We start from the raw sequence: 16941 nt of genomic DNA on the forward strand, positions 1-16941 counted from the left end.
CTTCATTTGGAACCCACTGAGGGTCCAATAACCAAAGCCAGAGAAGTGCAACACCTAGGTAAATCTAGACAAACAGTACAGCTAATAAAGTTAGACTGGTACGGCCAGATTGAGCCATAAGGCTCAGACCTGAGGAAGCGGCAGGGTGTAGCTGTGCCACTGCAGCAGGAGTCTTGGGAAGGAAATGTGATGACACCACTCCTCCCATACTCCCCTTTGTTCCTGAGGGGAAGTAAGTTGCAACACAGTGTATTGGGATGCTTTTCTCCGCACCCCTGACCAACACACTAGGGGCAGAGCTTTGGCTCTTACCCATTCCTCACCTACTTCCTTGGGGAGGGAGGAGCATGCTGAAACGCTGGGGGTACTCTGTATACCGGGCCCAAGTCCAAGAGCCAGGAGTCTGGAGAAGGCTTTGCTCCCTCTGTTTCCCTCAACAGCTGTGTAAGACAGAGAGATAGTTTAGCCCTTAATGATTTGGAAAAGCAAGTGGACACTGGGTTGGTGAGGATGGCTGAGGAGGACAGCTATTTTGGCTGATAAAAAGAGTGGAAGACTCAGAACCCTCACGTCAATGTGGGGATGTAGCATCATAGTATAACACAATATAGATAACATAATACCCATTGGCAACCCTATAAACCTCTTACTGTGTACATACTGCTGAGCTCTGAACTTGCAGTATCCCCTGATGAAAAAGAGATAGGAGTCATTATGGAAACCTCCCAAGATTCCTGCTCAACGGGCAGCAGGAGTTAAAGCAAACAGGAATCTGACTCACAGGTCAAAGATAGAAAATAATACAGATCCTGTCCCTGCAGAGACATAAGCACTGCCCAACTGTAGGTACCTCCAGGGACTATCATTGGGACTACTCCCAGAGTGTAAAATTTAGCATAGGTAAGTCTTCACAGAATCGGGGCCATGGAGAGGATTATAAAGCCATGAAACTGGTTCTGCCCTCCTCAAGATAACTGTACAACTGTAGTTACTTCATCTGAAAGGTGATCTGTAAAAACGATTAAGGAATAGTAATTTCAGGATATTTTTAGACTGCCCTAAATTCGGTAGAGTCTGCTTCTTAAACTGCCTTTTCGTTGTTGTTGCTGGTGGCAATTGGCAACCAGTCACAACATCCATAGAGGGGGCAAGTCACAGGTCGGTGGGGAGGCAGGAATTCTCTGGAGGGTTCAGAAGAGCTGGAGACTGTCAGCAAGGACTGGTGTGGGGAGTTCCGGAGGGCGAGAGGGGGTGACTGGAGAGCCTCAAGTCTCAGCGATGAGAAGGGAGATGGAGCGTGTGTCTCTGGACTCCGAATAGATTTAACTAATGACAGGGCAACCCCCAGAGAAATAGCAGGGAGGAGGAGGAGGAGGGGATATAAATTCCTTGGTGTGGAAGTGCCTGAACATTGAAGCCACAACGCAGGGGACAGACAGTGTTTGGGGCGGAGGGAAGATTTTTCTGCCTTCCCGCTTTGCCAATAAATCAATGGGTGGCGCGGGGGAGGAAAAAAATCAAAGCAGGTTGCAGGCTCCTTCCCTCCCCCAGCCTCCCGTTGCAATCTCCCGGGGCGCCAGGAGGAGGAGACAGAGGGAAGGCGCTGGGGAAGCGGAGCGGCTGCCGCGGCTCCGGTCGAGATGAAGGGAAGTGGCGAGGCTCGAAGGCAGAGGCAGCGGGGCTGAGCGGGGAGCTGCGGGATTGTCCTAGCGCCTCTGCCGCTCCGCCAGACCCCGTGGCCCGCGCCCCGCCGGGGCTGACTCCAGCGCACACCGGCTCCATGGCTGCTGCCGCCCGGGCTCCGCTGCGGCTGCCCTGGGCAGCGCTTTTGCTCCTCGCTGCTGCGCTGCTGCACTCCGGCTCCCCCGCGGCCCCAGGTACGGTCTCCCTCCCCGGCTCCCGGCGCGGTGCGGTTGATCGGGGGCAGAGAGTGTGCCGCTGCCTTGCGCGTCTCCCCCCCAGGCAGCCCTGTGGGCAGGCAGGGCGAAGAGGAGGCGCTGGGCTGCACGGAGCACAGGTGCATTACTGAAGTGGAATGCACCGGTGAAATGAACACAGCCGGGGCTCCAGCCACTACCCCGGGGTGAGGGAGATCAGGCGCTGTCCCGATCAGTGGGGTTGGAGCAGGTCGGAGGGGTGGGAGGCGGAGACCCACGCGGCAAAACCCCTCACTCCAAAAGCAAAATAACTTCATCCAACCCACTTTAAATCGGGGGTGGGGAGGGCAACCCTACAGCTCAGCTGTGCCTTGGAAACCGGGAAAATGTACTCCCCGCTCAGGTCCTTGGGAGGTCAGCTCTTCATCCTCCTCCTCCTCGCCGTGCCAGTGGGAACCCCGCGTACTTTCCGTGATCACCATTTGCCGTGGTGTGTAAACGGCTGATTGCCTCCCCTCCCGACGTTCTCACCCTCCGAAGCCTGTGTGTGTTTTAGGGGTGGCTTCGGTTTGCAGGAGGGGAAGTCGTGGCAGCAGTATGTGTCCGTGCTAGTTGTTTCCAGCTAAGTGGAGGCAGTTTTGCAGGCAGTCTCGCCCGGGGGCACATATTTGACAACGATATTTAGTGTGTTGATTGTGCCCTGGGTATAATTAAAATGACAAGGTATTAGAAAAAAGTCAGAAAGCCCTACTTACTTGGGGATTTATTTTTTCCGGGATCTCCCTGTTAACTGCAAGATCAAGTAGTTGGTTGTGGTTTTTTAAAACAATGCATCTTGGAAGTGAGCAAAGAATGTCACAAGTTAACTTTTACAAAGGCCTTAAATCATGTGTGCGACATTATAAATGTGGCAAGGATATGAACCTTTCTAATGTATTTCAGTCTCCTACTGCTCAGAAGCAACTTTGATCTGTTTGTTTGTTTGTTGATTCTGTGAAAGGACATTTATTTCGACTGCAGAAGCACCCTGTCTTTATGACTAAAACACCTGTAGCTCTCTGTTGTTTTCTTCCTTCCACTGTCCTCTCTATGTTCCTCTGGAATCACGTTTGTTTGCTGTGGCGAAGTGAGCTCTGTCACATTTCCCAGTGCTACCCACCCCTCTTCCCAGTCGCCTTACACACTATAAATCACTCCAGATCTGTGGAATGTTTTAGCTGGATCGTTATTTGGAGCCTCAAACCATGGCTTATCTCCACCACATTAACACAGAATTTACAGTTGAAACGATGGCCAGATCAGAGAGGGCCAAACTAGCACAAATATATCTGGGGAAATAAATCAAATTATCTGAAAAATGTTTTATCTCCATGTCCCATAGAAGCTGTCATGGGACTGATGATTTGTTTAATCTGTTCCCTGGAAAACAGTTACTATCTCCAGCAGCAGAACCCCTCATTAGGTTGTGAAGATAACCGTGATGGAGCTGCATTCAGCTGGTGGCAGAGACCGCCAAGGCAATTAAGTGCTCCGGCTGAAAGGACATTCATAATCAAAATTAATACCCTACGTTAGAACTCTTTCCCTCCTATTGCACTTAATATCAATGCCTGGTAGTTTTTATTACTGTAGTTATTGGATGCTAACTTATCCATCATACTCTGCAGTGATTTTAAGAGTACTCTTACCTGTCCCAAAGGGAGTTGACTTTCGGCACAGCCCATTCTTGAACACAGGGCCTCATTTTTCTCTCACTTTCATCAGTGTAAAGAGATGAAAGCTCAGCTGAAGTCAGTGTGGTCTGGCTGAGCTGTGCTTGGGACAGGACTGGAAGACTGGGGTGGGAAAGGTGGCTTGGTGCCATGTTTGCAGCTCCTCGGTCCAGGGAGAGCTGGGGGTGGGTTTAGCCTACTTTACAGCAGTTTCAGAACTGCTCTAAGTTGTGTGCAGCTGCCTATGGCGCCAATGGACTGTTCTGAGCCTGAGATCACTGGAGCAAAGCAATGCTTGTGCTATGCTCCAGTTCCTCGGCCCCACAGGGACCTTTTCCCCAGCCCCTATCTCCGCTCCATGCCACCCAGAGATTCTCCCTATTCAGGGGAAATCCTCAGTAGGCCAGCCGTTCTTTGGCACCTCCAGAACAGGGCCCAGGAGTCTGACCCTGTAGTGTAATCGTGCTCTAATTTGGGGGTAAGTAAAAATCAGGCACCTGCAGCCTGCTCCTGCAGTCTCTACTCAGACAGGAGTATTTGCCCAAATAGGGATGGCATGGTTGGGCCTCTGTTTGGTAAATCCGAATTATCTTCATTTGGTTGTGATCCTCTTTCACAAATATTGTACAGAATGAAAGTGCTGTGATTCTCTGAACACTGCATGGGAAAGCATCGTGCTTTTCTTTTTCTTAAATGTCAGGATCCACTTACGTCTTGCACTTCAGCTTGTCCCCATTGCCCTGGATCGGTCATTACTTTGTTCCCCTTTTGCACCTGTGTCTGCCAGTGGACTTTGTTTCTAATTAGACAGGTCATGGCCAGTGCACAGACCATGACCTCATTTAATATTTGTTTCATATGTGACTTCTCATAATGGCACATCTGACACTTAAATCTACTTCCTAGATCTCAATAGCACATTAGGTGTGTTAGTTATTAATTTCTCCCCTCTGAACAGCTTAGATATTTGTTATGACTTCATATCAGGAAGCTCACTCACTCCTGCACTCCTCTCACCAGCACTGCACGAGGTAATGAACTGCTGTTCTTTTTCTCTGATAGCCTTCAGCGGGCACTAACAGCAATACAGCAGCATGACACATCTTGTCAACTTTCGCATTGTACAGTGGTAGCTACTGTGCTTTGCCTCCCCGTGAAGGAACTTACAGAGTTTCTACAATAGTGGAAAGCAGTAGTAATGATGAGTAGCTGCTAGATGGGAGATTTAGGGCTTCCCGATGTAGTCTGAGGTTAGCTTTATTAATTTTGGACTATGATTGCTTTCTTTATTCACAAGGGAGCTCTTTTTTTTTTTTTTTAAGCTTCTCTGTCCTAAATAAGCAGTAATTTTTGGAGAGAAGTATTAACTCTGGAGGTGCGAGGAATTCAAACACTGAATATACCAACACAATTTTGAAGATGGGTTCATTTATTTTTCTCTGCTTATTAGAGCCACAAGTTTGATGCTTGCCCCTATGTTCATAATCCAAATTTTGGCTATATCCTAGACACTTCTGCAGTTACTGAAGAACATTTTGACTTCACTTGCACAGGTTAAGAGATGATGGACTGGTCCTCCACTGGAAGTGAGATGTAGATGTTAAGCCCCTACCTTATGAAGAATCCAGTTTAATTCTCTTATATTAAATTAATTTTGAAAACTGTAATAATCATGTATTTGCTGCACAGTAGTTAAATATTCAGTGACACTGGCTCGAAACCCATTTCTCTATCCAGTGCTGACAACCCCAAGTGTCCAAAGATCATGACTCAGGTCCCCAAAATTATGGTTGGCTTAGAAATAATAAAATTTTTAAAATAACAAATGTTGGTTTACCTTTTGATTTTGATTTACCTTCTGATTTTTGAGCCTTAGTGTTCATGTTTTCAAGCTGTTCTCTGCAACCAGGTAGTCCCTAGATTTACTTTTTTAAAATAATTGAAATCTGGTATTTTCCTGCAATCACTTGACTCCAGGAACTGGGGCTTTAAGAAAAACCATGAAATACAGAGAGATTTGCAATAGAATCACAGGATTGGAAACCCTGTAGATCAGACTAATCCCTCCTACAATATGTTATATTTTGTATTTCACTTCTCATTTCTCTGACCCCAATTCAGCAAGCTACTTAAGCGTGTGAGTGGTCCCATTGAAGTCAATGAGACTACTCAGTTTCTTAAAGTTAGCCATATGATCAAGTACCTTGCTGAACTGGGATCTTTATTGCTAGAAAATCTGCAGGAAGTCACAATCTCTGATTTTAGGAGAGCACTCACTAATGCTAGAGCACTCACTAATGCTGTTCATTATACACTTGAAGCCATGAAACTCTGTTTGGGACATCATAACTTGATTGCTGTGGGAATAATAATAATGTCAGCTATAGGGGATTATGACATCAAGTGAAGATTAAGTAGCGGAAGCAGATAAACTCTTCACAAATAAAAATTGTGGCCAATATTTTCAAATTTAGGGGCTTAAATTAGGCCCCAAAATTCATATTTATGCACCTAAGTAAAAGTGGCCTGATTTTCAGTAGCCAAATGAATCAAGGTAAGCTACATGTTCTCGCCAACCTTGGAAATCAGTCTTGTAAGGAAATCAGTCTAACCTTGGAAATTAGGCCACTGCTATTTATGTGGCTCAACATGGATTTAGATGCCTAAATTTGAAAATGTTGGCCTATATTTTAATGAAAATGGCCCGGATCCTAAATATCTTTGAGGAGTTAGATCAATATCCCCAAGTAATAGTGAATTTCTGGGGAAAAAAAACCCCAAACAAAAATATATGGCACATAAGAATTATTATATAAATAGATTGCTTTTCTTTAAAAAAATGTCATTTAATTATTACAGAGCCAAGAATTAAACTTTAACCATGTTGTAAGGAAATCAGTCTAACCTTCTCCCGACACTGATCAGTGGGGAAAAAGAGCCCTGAGGAAATTCCATCTAAAACCAAGTATACGTTAGAATGTAGTTTGGAGAAGTCTATATTTTAAATCACTCCTTTTCAGCTTGAAACTTGATCATCAAAGCCCAGCTCTTCATAAAACAAGGTTTATTACCCTTTGAGGATTGTGGAGCTTGTTCATATTTTGTCATTCCATACAGCTGTTTTACCATTACTCAATCTTCACGTCTTTTGGTCATCCCAAAATAATCCTTGTTCCTAAAGTCCTACAGCCCTTTTTGGGTCTTGTGTTCTTCTGGAATTAAATAGGCTGTTTTTCAAAGGTTTCTTGGAGGGGTCAGTGGTTCTTATCCTTGCAACAGCTGATAGATATGTTAAGAGGCCAACCCTGCAAATACTAATTGAGTGTAATGTTCCTGAGGAGTCCTGTTGACTTCAGTGAGATTACTCATGGTAGTAGGCACTACGCTAGGTTGTAAGTTTTTGCAGGCTCAGGGCCATAGATTTTAAACACAAATAATTCTATTAATTGACACCCAGAAAACCGAAGCAAAGTAGGAGTTTATAGTGTACATATAAATAAGATTGAGACAGAGTGATAAGGTGGGTGAGATTTTTTTTATTGGACCAGTTTCTGTTGGTGAACGAGACAAACTTTAGTGCTTACACAGAGCTCTTCTTCAGGTATGGGAAAGGTACAGATAATAAGAGAAGCATATGCCTTCTCCCAAATGTTAACAATTTACCTAATGCCAGGGTTTAAAGCATGAAACCAACATAGAAATACAGTGATCATGAAGCATATTATATTGGTATGCATGAGATAACCCTTTCCTTTGTTACCGGAAGTTCTCTACTTGGGGCACAGAGAGCCTGATTTGTCATTGCCATATCGCCACTTTCGTGGGTATTAATTGACTCCCTACTTCTTTGTTGTGTTGACAAAGGCCTGAATTGGCATATAAACTAAAATAATACCTTAAATATCTAGATGTAGTTCCTACTCCTTGCCCCTGGAAAGGGTTCAGGCACATCAGTGAGGCCGCGGGGAGGGACTTGTAGTCTCAGATACCATTGCAGTATCTGTTGTGTGTGGAAATAGAGAACCTCATTTGCCATGGCTGTTGATGTGGTACACTCATGAGCAATAAAATCACCCTTCCCAGGCCCTCAAGATAGTGTTAGTTACACTGAGACAAAATACCATCCCATTTCCCCCTTTCAACAGGTCAGCGATATGTGGAGAGGATCCCTGCCCCAACTCTTTTTTTCTGAAATGACCCCCAGCTGACCAGTATAAACCAGCCAGGTTCTGACACTCATACTAATTAGTATCTTGCTCCACAAACAGCCCTATTAAAAACTGGCTCTGCCTGAGCAAGTGCACTGTACTCTAAGCCAGTGGTTCTCAAACTGTTTAAAAATACCATAATAGAGGTTCAAACTAAATATATACCCCAATTCAAAAACCAACCACAACAAAAAAGAGCCACCATGGCTAAATGGCAGAGTAAAAGAGGCAGTTAGAGGCAAAAATTGGAAGTCAATTCCTAATCACGAAAATAGAAAGGAGCATAAACTCTGGCAAGTCAAGGGTAAAAGTATAATTAGACATACCAAGAACATTTAGGGCCGCCGCTTGTTCAGGGAAAGCCCCTGGGGGGCCGGGCCGGTGTGTTTACCTGTTGCGTCTGCAGGTTCAGCTGATTGTGGCTCCCACTGGCCGTGGTTTGCCACTCCAGGCCAACGGGGGCTGCAGGAAGGGTGGCCAGCACATCCCTCGGCCCACACCGCTTCCCACAGCCCCCATTGGCCTGGAGCGGCGAACTGCGGCCAGTGGGAGCCGTAATCGGCCGAGCCTGCGGACGCGGCAGGTAAACAAACCAGCCCGGCCCACCAGAGGCTTTCCCTAAACAAGCAGCGGCCCTAGTTTGAGAACCACTGTGTTTAAGCCCTAGTCTACACTGCGGGTGGAGGGGGATCGATCTAAGTTATGCAACTTCAGCTACATGAATAACGTAGCTGAAGTCGACGTACTTAGACTGTGATGAGTCGACTGCTGTTGCTCCCCTGTTGTCTCTGCCTGCGCCTCTCATGACGGTGGAGTACAGGAGTCGACAGGAGAGCACTCGGGGGTCGATTTATCGCGTCGAGACTGGATGCAATAAATCGATCCCTGTTGGATCAATCGCTGCCTGTCGATCCGGCGGGTAGTGTAGACATACCCTTACATAGCGAAAAAGAGCAGAGGGAAACAATCCCATAACTGGGATCCTCCTTCCGTATGATCTAATGGTATCCTCTCACATAGAGGATATCTTTCTGAGGGGGGGAACCCTCGTTAATAGGCAGAGAAAGGGAATAGTAATGGTGGATTTGATTTTTAGAAATGGAGATTGCTGGGTTTGTTATGACCGGGAGAACCACATGGCGAACTGCCTGCCGGGTGTGATGGGTGTGGATCTCACAAGACATCCAGATAGATTTATGTGCAGTGCTGGGGAGGAGCTGGTGGTGGTGGTAGTGGTATATGAAGGTACCAATGACATAGGGAAAGGTAGGAAAGAGGTCCTGGAGGCTAAGTTTAGGCTGTTAGGTAAGCGATTAAAGTCCAGGACCTCCATGATGGCATTCTCTGAAATACTTCCAGTTCCATGCGCAGGGTCAGTCAGACAGGCAGAACAGCAGGGTCCCAATGCGTGGATGAGAGAGTGGTGTAGGGAGAAGGGTTTTAGATTTATTAGGAACTGGGGAACTTTTGGGGAAAGGGGGAGCCTGTACAGGAAGGATGGGTTCCACCTAAACCAAAACAGAACCAGACTGCCGGCATGTAAAATTAAAAAGATTATAGAGGATTCTTTAAACTAAGGGCTGTGGGAAAGGAGACAGGTGCGGAGGAACACATGGTTCAGTTCAGGTGGAGATATCCCTTAGGGATGAATTTATTAAAGAAGGAACTCTACATCCTAGTAAGGAGGGTAAGAAAGAAGTTGGTAAAGTACAGGTAGGAGGACCTAGGGAAGAACGGTCAAATGTAAGAGAGTCCCATTTAAATATTACATGTAAAGGCAAGCAAATTAATATGGACAAAATTGTATACAAGTGCTAGACGTCTAAAGATCAACATGGGCGAACTAGAGTGCTGGCATTATGAGGCTATTGCTATAATAGGCATTGCAGAAGCTTGGTGGAATGATGATAATCAATGGGCCACAGTAATACCAGGGTACAAAATATATAGGAATGACAGGAGTAGGTTGTGCTGGGGCGGGGGGGTGGAATTATAAAGGGATCTCACAAAACTGCGTCACTGGGCAAGCAAATGCCAGATGAAATTCAATGTTGATAAGTGCAAAGTAACGCACATTAGAAAACATCATCCCAGCTATACATACAGAATGATGGCGACTAGATTAGCTGTTACCACTCAAGAAAGAGATCTTGGAGTCATTGTGAATATTTCCCTGAAAACATTTGCTCAATGTGCAGCAGCAGTCAAAAAAGTTAACTATGTTAGGAACCATTAGGAAAGGGATAGATAGTAAAACAAAAATATCATAATGTCACAATATAAATCCCTGGTACACCCACATCTTGAATACTGCATGCAGTTTTGGTCACCCATCTCAAAAATACATATTAGAATTTGAAAAGGTACAGAGAAGGGCAACAAAAACGATTGTAGGTATGGAATAGCTTCGACACACGGAGAGATTAAAAAGATTGGGACTGTTCAGCTTAGAAAATAGATGACTAAGGAGGGATGTGATAGAAGTCTATACAATCAGGAATTGTGTGGAGAAAGTGAACAGGGAGTATTATTTACCCCTTCTGTGATGCTACACCCCATATTCTTCATAGAAATATTGTTATGATATGAATATGGCATAACTAAGATGTTTCAGGAAGATGGGTCATGTAAGGTATCATTGGAAAGGTTATGTTTTACTGAATATGATTATTCTATTTGTATACATGTATCATTTCTGTATCTGAAGTTAGGAATATTGACTATATAACAATTACAACTGTGATCACAACTGAGAAACGCCCATCAGACAGTATGCAATCAGCCTGGATGTGCCATTAGGAAAGACAATGGGTCTTTGAAGATGCTGATCTCTCATCTTCCAGGAGTTCCTTCCTGTGGACCTTTCAAATAAACCTTGTCTCATGGTTGCTCTAACATTGCAAGGTCATGTGATAATGTCACCTGGTATGGAGTACCACCTTGGACACTGCCGGTATTTTTCCACTGGAAACAAAGGATTCGCAGCTTATGTAAATCCTATTTAAGGCTGGGAAGTGAGTCAATCAGGGCTCTTCTCCATTGCCTCCCCGCTCAAGAAGGAAGCCTGGTGAAAACACCTGAAGAAACAAACAAACAAACTAAGCTGGGGAAAGGCAGGGGCTGTGTCCAGGTTAAGACAGGGGTCTAGCCTGTGAAGAGAAATAAATGGAACTCTGAGCTGCAGAAACTCTGCAACCTGCCTATCCAACATTTAGGGTGAGAAATTACTATTTGTAACCTGTTTCTTTAGTGTATTAAGCTTAGTTTGCGTGTTTTGTTTTATTTGCTCAGAAATCTGCTTTGTTCTGTTTGCTATCCCTTATGATCACTTAAAATTTACTTTTTGTAGTTAATAAACTTATTTTTTGTTTCAAAACCCAGTTTGTGCAATTTGTATGGGGGGGGAGGGGAGGCAAAAAGCTGTGCATATCTCCCTCCACATTGGGGGAGGGGGCGATTTTTATGACTTTGGGCTGTACAGATCTCTGTATACAGCGCAAGACAATATTATTTTGGGTTTACACCCCAAAGGAGGTGTGCATATGAGTGCTGGGTAAATTCCCGAGCTGAATCCTCCCACACAGAGCTGATTTCAGTCTGTGTCTGCAGCTGGGTGTGGCCTTACCTGTGGGTGTGCTAGAGAAGGCTTGAGGGCCTGGCACAGCAGGACAGGGTGAGGAAACCCAGGCTGGTGGAACGGGCGGGCTCAGTGGGACCCCAGTATATCAGACACACCAGACGGGGGGTGTCCAACCTGTCACACCTTCACTAACAGAAGAACTAGGGGTCACCCAATGACCCCAGCCTGTGGAACTTGTTTTCAAGGGATGTTGTGAATGTCCGAACTATTAACTGGGTTCAAAAAAGAATTGTATGTGTTTGTGGAGGGTAGGTCCATTAATGACTATTGGCCAAGATGGTCAGTGACACAGCCCCATGCCCCAGGTGTCCTACACTTCCAACTGGCAGAAGCTGGGCGTGAATGACAGGGGATGGATCACTCGAAATTGCCCTGTTCTGTTCATTGCCCTGGCAACTGTTAGAAGACTGGACACTGGGCTAGATGGACCACTGGTCTCACTCAGAGTGGTTGTTCTATGTTCCCTTGCATCATATATGGAAGCGATGCCAACTTCAGTTGCATATCTGTGGGTTTTTTACTGGTGAATTTTTTGCAGACAGCACATAAGATTAGGCACTGAGAAGCTGTGGGAATGAAAAGCAGAGAGCTCACAGGTCTAACAGAAGGCACTCAGCCCTTTGCAAGATCAGGGCCATTGTGTCTTTCATGATCAGCGTTAAACTCTTTTTGCTGTGACCCTTCCCATTGAGTTTTTGATCTGCTTCTTCTCACAGTTTCATCATCTGTTTGACATCTCTTCTCTCTAAAGTTACTGCATGAATAAAGCAAATTCTAATGTCTGTGACAGAAATAACCCCATGTCGGCTTCATTTGACTGAGACTTTAACAGAGTTTTAAATGTGCTTTGTTTTTATTTAATGTACATATTTGACTAGTATCAAGGGCCCACTTGTGGTTAAGGCACTGGACTAGGACTCAGAAGATCTGCTTCAGTCTCTGGCTTTGTTACAAACTTCTGGAGTGACATTGGACAAACTATCTAATCAATCTTTGTGTTTCAGCTCCCCCATTTTTAAAATGGAATGAGTAACATTTCCCTCCCCACTGGGGTGCGGTGAGGATTAATTCAGTGATGTATGTGAGGCAGTAAGGTAGTACAATGACAAGCACCCTAGAAAAGCCTACAACGAATTTATTGAGCTACTTACTGTGGGTTTGACCCAAAGTCCATGGGACTCTTTCCATTTGGCTTCTATCGGTTTTGGATGAGGCCCTGCTTTTGAGGAGGTCAACCGTAATAGTGTTTTAAGAACGCCTTTCTCAATGGCAAAATGAATGTGAGGAATGTTCAAAGGTTCCCACCAGAAATATGCAATTACTGTATGTTGATTTAAAACTTGGTGCATTAAACTTTTAAATAGCTTGCATATTGTAACCATAAACAGTAAGCTACTGTCTAATTGTCTAATTCCACTTTATATTTGGCATTTTAACATCCTGATCATTTATCCTGTTATATGAACTTCCTCCACCTTGTTTTCATAAAATGCCCCTAAAAGGCAATTCAGCAAAATAGAGTGGGGAAAAAAAAATCTCAATTCCCTTTATGGAATTGGATGTTGCACTTATATTAATTCCAAACTAGTCAGTGATAGAATTGGGCTTTAAAGGGATGCTACCAAGTCATTTAGGGTCACAATGTAGATATTTGGCTAGATCAGTGGTTCTCAGCCTATTTACTATTTTGGGTTGCATATCGCAGTTGCCAATTTTCATGTGGTAAATAAGCACCCTGACTTTCACAATAAGCCAAAAATCAAGCAAATCCCATTTCAAAACAAGGCCAAAACAAGCCAATCCCTAAGAATCCCAACACTCTGTGTGACTAGATCCCCCTGGCATGGAGTCTGGGACTGTGGTGGGCCAGCTGTACACCCCTGACTCTCTCCACTACTTGCCCCTGCTTGCTGGGAGCTGATAAAAAAAAAAAAAAAAAGAGAGAAGCAACAAGCTACAACATGCAAGAAGCTACAAGCCAAACAAGCAACAAGCTACAAAGCAAAAACTTGCCAACAAGCAACTCACAAGCCAATTAAGTCAAAACCAAGCCCAATTTCTGTGTTTTTTTTCGTGGGTTTGGCATGTCTGCTGCATATGCAGCTCTCTTTGTGTTATGTGGGCCACATCCACACAATATATGTACTACCTGTATGGCTTTCACATGTTGCATGGGCTGCAGCTGTTTGCTGTTGGGGCCACAAGTTGAGAACCCCTGGGCTAGATCCACAAAGGGCATTTAGGTGCTGAGATCCACAAAGGGCACTTAGGTGCTGCATTGCAACACCTAACGTTAGGCGTCCTGCTGCTTGCCAGAATCGACAGCCCTGAGTTAGGTGCCCATCCTCCCTGTACAGTGCTTGGGGAGAGTTAGTGGCCTAAGAATGGAGATCCACACAAGCCAGGGTGCTGGAGCAGGGAGCGGCCTAAGCTAGCCAGTAGGAAACATTGGGCAGAATGGTGTGGCCTGAGCCCCAGCACTCAGAGGGAGTTAAATGCCTCCCTCCACTTTGGATTCACAGCCATGAAGCCTCTCCTAAAGGTAAGTGCCTAAGCCAGGTCAGCCCTTTCTCAGAAAAATAGAGATGATCATGCCCCCTCCCCTTATGCCCTCTAGCCCAGCTGTTAGAGCCCCCTCTGAGGACAGAGGTTTAAATCCCCATTCTGCCTGACATGGAGTAAGGACTTCAAGCCAGGTCTCCTAGCTCCCATATGAATGCCCTAACCACTGGGTTATAGGATATGCTGGAGTATTAGAGCAGGGACTGGAAACTGGATCTCCCTTACACCAGGGTAGGGTTGCCGAATGCCCCGTCGAAAAGGGACCCTGTCAGCTCCGGTCAGCACCGACCGGGCCATTAAAAGTCTGGTTGGTGGCGCAGCGGGGCTAAGGCAGGCTCCCTGCCTGCCGTGGCTACACGTGGCTCCTGGAAGCAGCAGCATGTCCCCCCTCTGGCTCCTACAAGTAGGGGCAGCCAGGGGGTCCTTCATGCTTCCCCACCCCCAAGTGCTGGCTTTGCAGCTCCCATTGGCGGGGGTGGCGTGCAGAGCTGCTTGGTCGTATCTCCATGTCAGAGCAGGAGAGGGGACATGCTGCTGCTTCCGGGAGCTGCCTGAGGTAAGCACTGCCTGGAGCCTGCACCCCTGACCCCCTTCCATGCCTCAACCCCCCTCCCCCAGCCCTGATCCCCCTCCCACCCTCTGAACCCCTCGATCCTAGCCCGGAGTACCCTCCTGCACCCCAAGCTTCTCAATATAAAAATCCTACATATGCTAGAGCCTGCACCCCCCACTGGAGCCTGCAACCCCCCCCCAACCCCAACCCCCTGCCTCAGCCCTGGTCCCCCTCCTGTCCTCAAAACCCTCACCCCAGAGCACCCTCCTACACCCCAAACCCCTCATTCCTGGCCCTACACCAGAGCCCTCACCCCCAGCCGGAGCCCTCACAATCAGCACACCCCAGCCAGAACTCCCCATTTTCTGGCCCCACCCCGGAGCCTGCACTCCCCATCCAGAGCTCTCAGCCACTCCCACACCCAACCCCCTGAGCCAGTGCATTGAAAATGAGCAAGTGAGTGAGGGTGGGGAGAGCGAGCGGGGGGGCAGGGGGAATGGAGTGAGTGGAGGGAGGGACCTTGGGGAAGGGGCGGGGCAGGGGCGGGGCAAGGGTGTTCGGTTTTGTGTGAGTAGAAAGTTGGCAATCCGACACCAGGGGATCGTCTTAGCCACTGGTCATTGTGGGACACTTCCTCCTCCAGCAGCTGTGTTTTGTGCAGAGCCTGTTCTCATAGGTAGCCTCTGAAAATGCTGGATTGGGATAGATGAGGGAATGCCTAGTTTGTGAATTCTATCATAGAGTCATAGGACTGAAAGAGACCTTGAGAAGTCCTCTAGTCCAGTCCCCTGCACTAATGGCAGGACTAAGTATTATCTAGACCATCCTTGACAGGTGTTTGTCTAACCTGCTCTTAAAAATCTCCTATGATGGAGATTCTACAACCTCCCTAGGCAATTTATTCCAGTGCTTAATCCCCCTGACCATTAGGAAGATTTTCTTAATGTCCAACTTAAACCACCTTTGCTGCAATATAAGCCCGTTGCTTCTTGTCCTGTCCTCCAAGGTTAACGAGAACAATTTTTCTCCCTCCTCATTGTAACAAACTTTTATGTACTTGAAAATTGTTATTACATCCCCTCTCAGTCTTCTCTGCTCCAGACTAAACAAACCCAATTTTTATCGGAACTCAGTCAAGAGTTTGGCACCGAGCAACTCGACAGTGTGAGGACTTAGGTGTCTGCGTGCGTGCCCGCTAGCAGAAATTTAGGTGTCTTGGGGACTTTGCTGGTGAAAATTTCAGTGCCTAGGGAATTTAAGCATCTACAGGGTTAGGCTGCAGTTGAGTGAGGTTTTGAGGATCTAAGCTTTAGACTTTGGCACTTAAAGTGGCAGTTAGGCATCTAAATCCCCTTGTGTTTTTTAAAAAAGTGAGTTTTACTTAACCTAATAATTTTAACTTCTACTTTTTCTTTTTTTCAAATATACCTAAGTTCACTAAGCTGTTTGTCATAACCCACTGTTTTCTCATATTTGAAACTTTCCAAAACAAAGTTATGTGGTTGAAAGTTCACACAACATAATAAGGCCTTCTCTCTTTGTGACATCATAATACACATTTGTTCCTGTTTGATGCAAAGCTGTCAACTCACTTGCATTGGAGGAGAATAATGGTCTTGGAGTTTACGTACTAAGATGCACCTCAGGAAATGTGAGGTCATATCCTGACTCTTCCTTTGACTACACCTAGGACAAATCACTAAGGTCATGATTTGGTAAACCCTGAAATCAGTGGGGACTACTCATGGTAGCAAACTTAAGCATATATGCAGCCTCAACAGATCAAGCCTGCAAACTCCTGTGCCTTAATTTCTGTACCTGTCATATTAGGAATAGTAAATTTTCCCTGCCATGCTGAGGTGTTGTGAGGAAAAATTAATGGTAGTGAGAAGTGATGATAGAGATCATAGTGACATAGATAGATCTGGAGGGTGTCAATATATAAGTAACTCACCCCTCCCACTTTCCATTCACTCCAATCAGGTGTGAATTTCAAAGCCTAATTCGGACCATTTAAGTGTAACATCATTAAGCACAAGTCATTTATGTATACTATTTATTTAACTTATTTATTTTATTATTGATATAAATGATGATGATTATTTATTTACTTACTTACTTATTTATTTATTACATTGCAGTAGCCCAAAGGGGCATCAGCAAGTTTACAGCCCCATTATGCTGGGTGCTGTACATACATATAAAAAAAAATCACTCCCTCCGCCCCCTTTAGGTAACAATTTAGTGCTTTGCATTTAAAGACCTGAAGACTACACAGCTAAAATAACAGAAAGTTAGGAAATGTAAAATTTATGGTTCAACCAGCAATATTAATATGGCTGCATTGCACATATGTAGGATTTTTATATTCTGTTTTTTCTGGTTAAAT

The 16941-nt window shown here is 45.4% G+C and overlaps 1 protein-coding gene across 1 annotated transcript in view; it reads left to right on the plus strand.

Moving 5' to 3' along the window:
- Nucleotides 1-1657: 1657 nt before the first annotated feature.
- FNDC1 (fibronectin type III domain containing 1) overlaps nt 1658-16941 on the plus strand; it is a 125912-nt gene continuing 110628 nt past the window's right edge. Inside the window, exon 1 of the mRNA XM_074948702.1 lies at nt 1658-1877. Coding sequence (XP_074804803.1) covers nt 1781-1877 — 97 coding nt within the window. The 5' untranslated portion in view covers nt 1658-1780. The remainder of the gene's footprint in view (nt 1878-16941) is intronic.

The sequence above is a fragment of the Natator depressus genome, chromosome 3 (genome assembly GCF_965152275.1).
Source record: "Natator depressus isolate rNatDep1 chromosome 3, rNatDep2.hap1, whole genome shotgun sequence".
In the NCBI taxonomy this organism is placed as follows: domain Eukaryota; kingdom Metazoa; phylum Chordata; order Testudines; family Cheloniidae; genus Natator; species Natator depressus.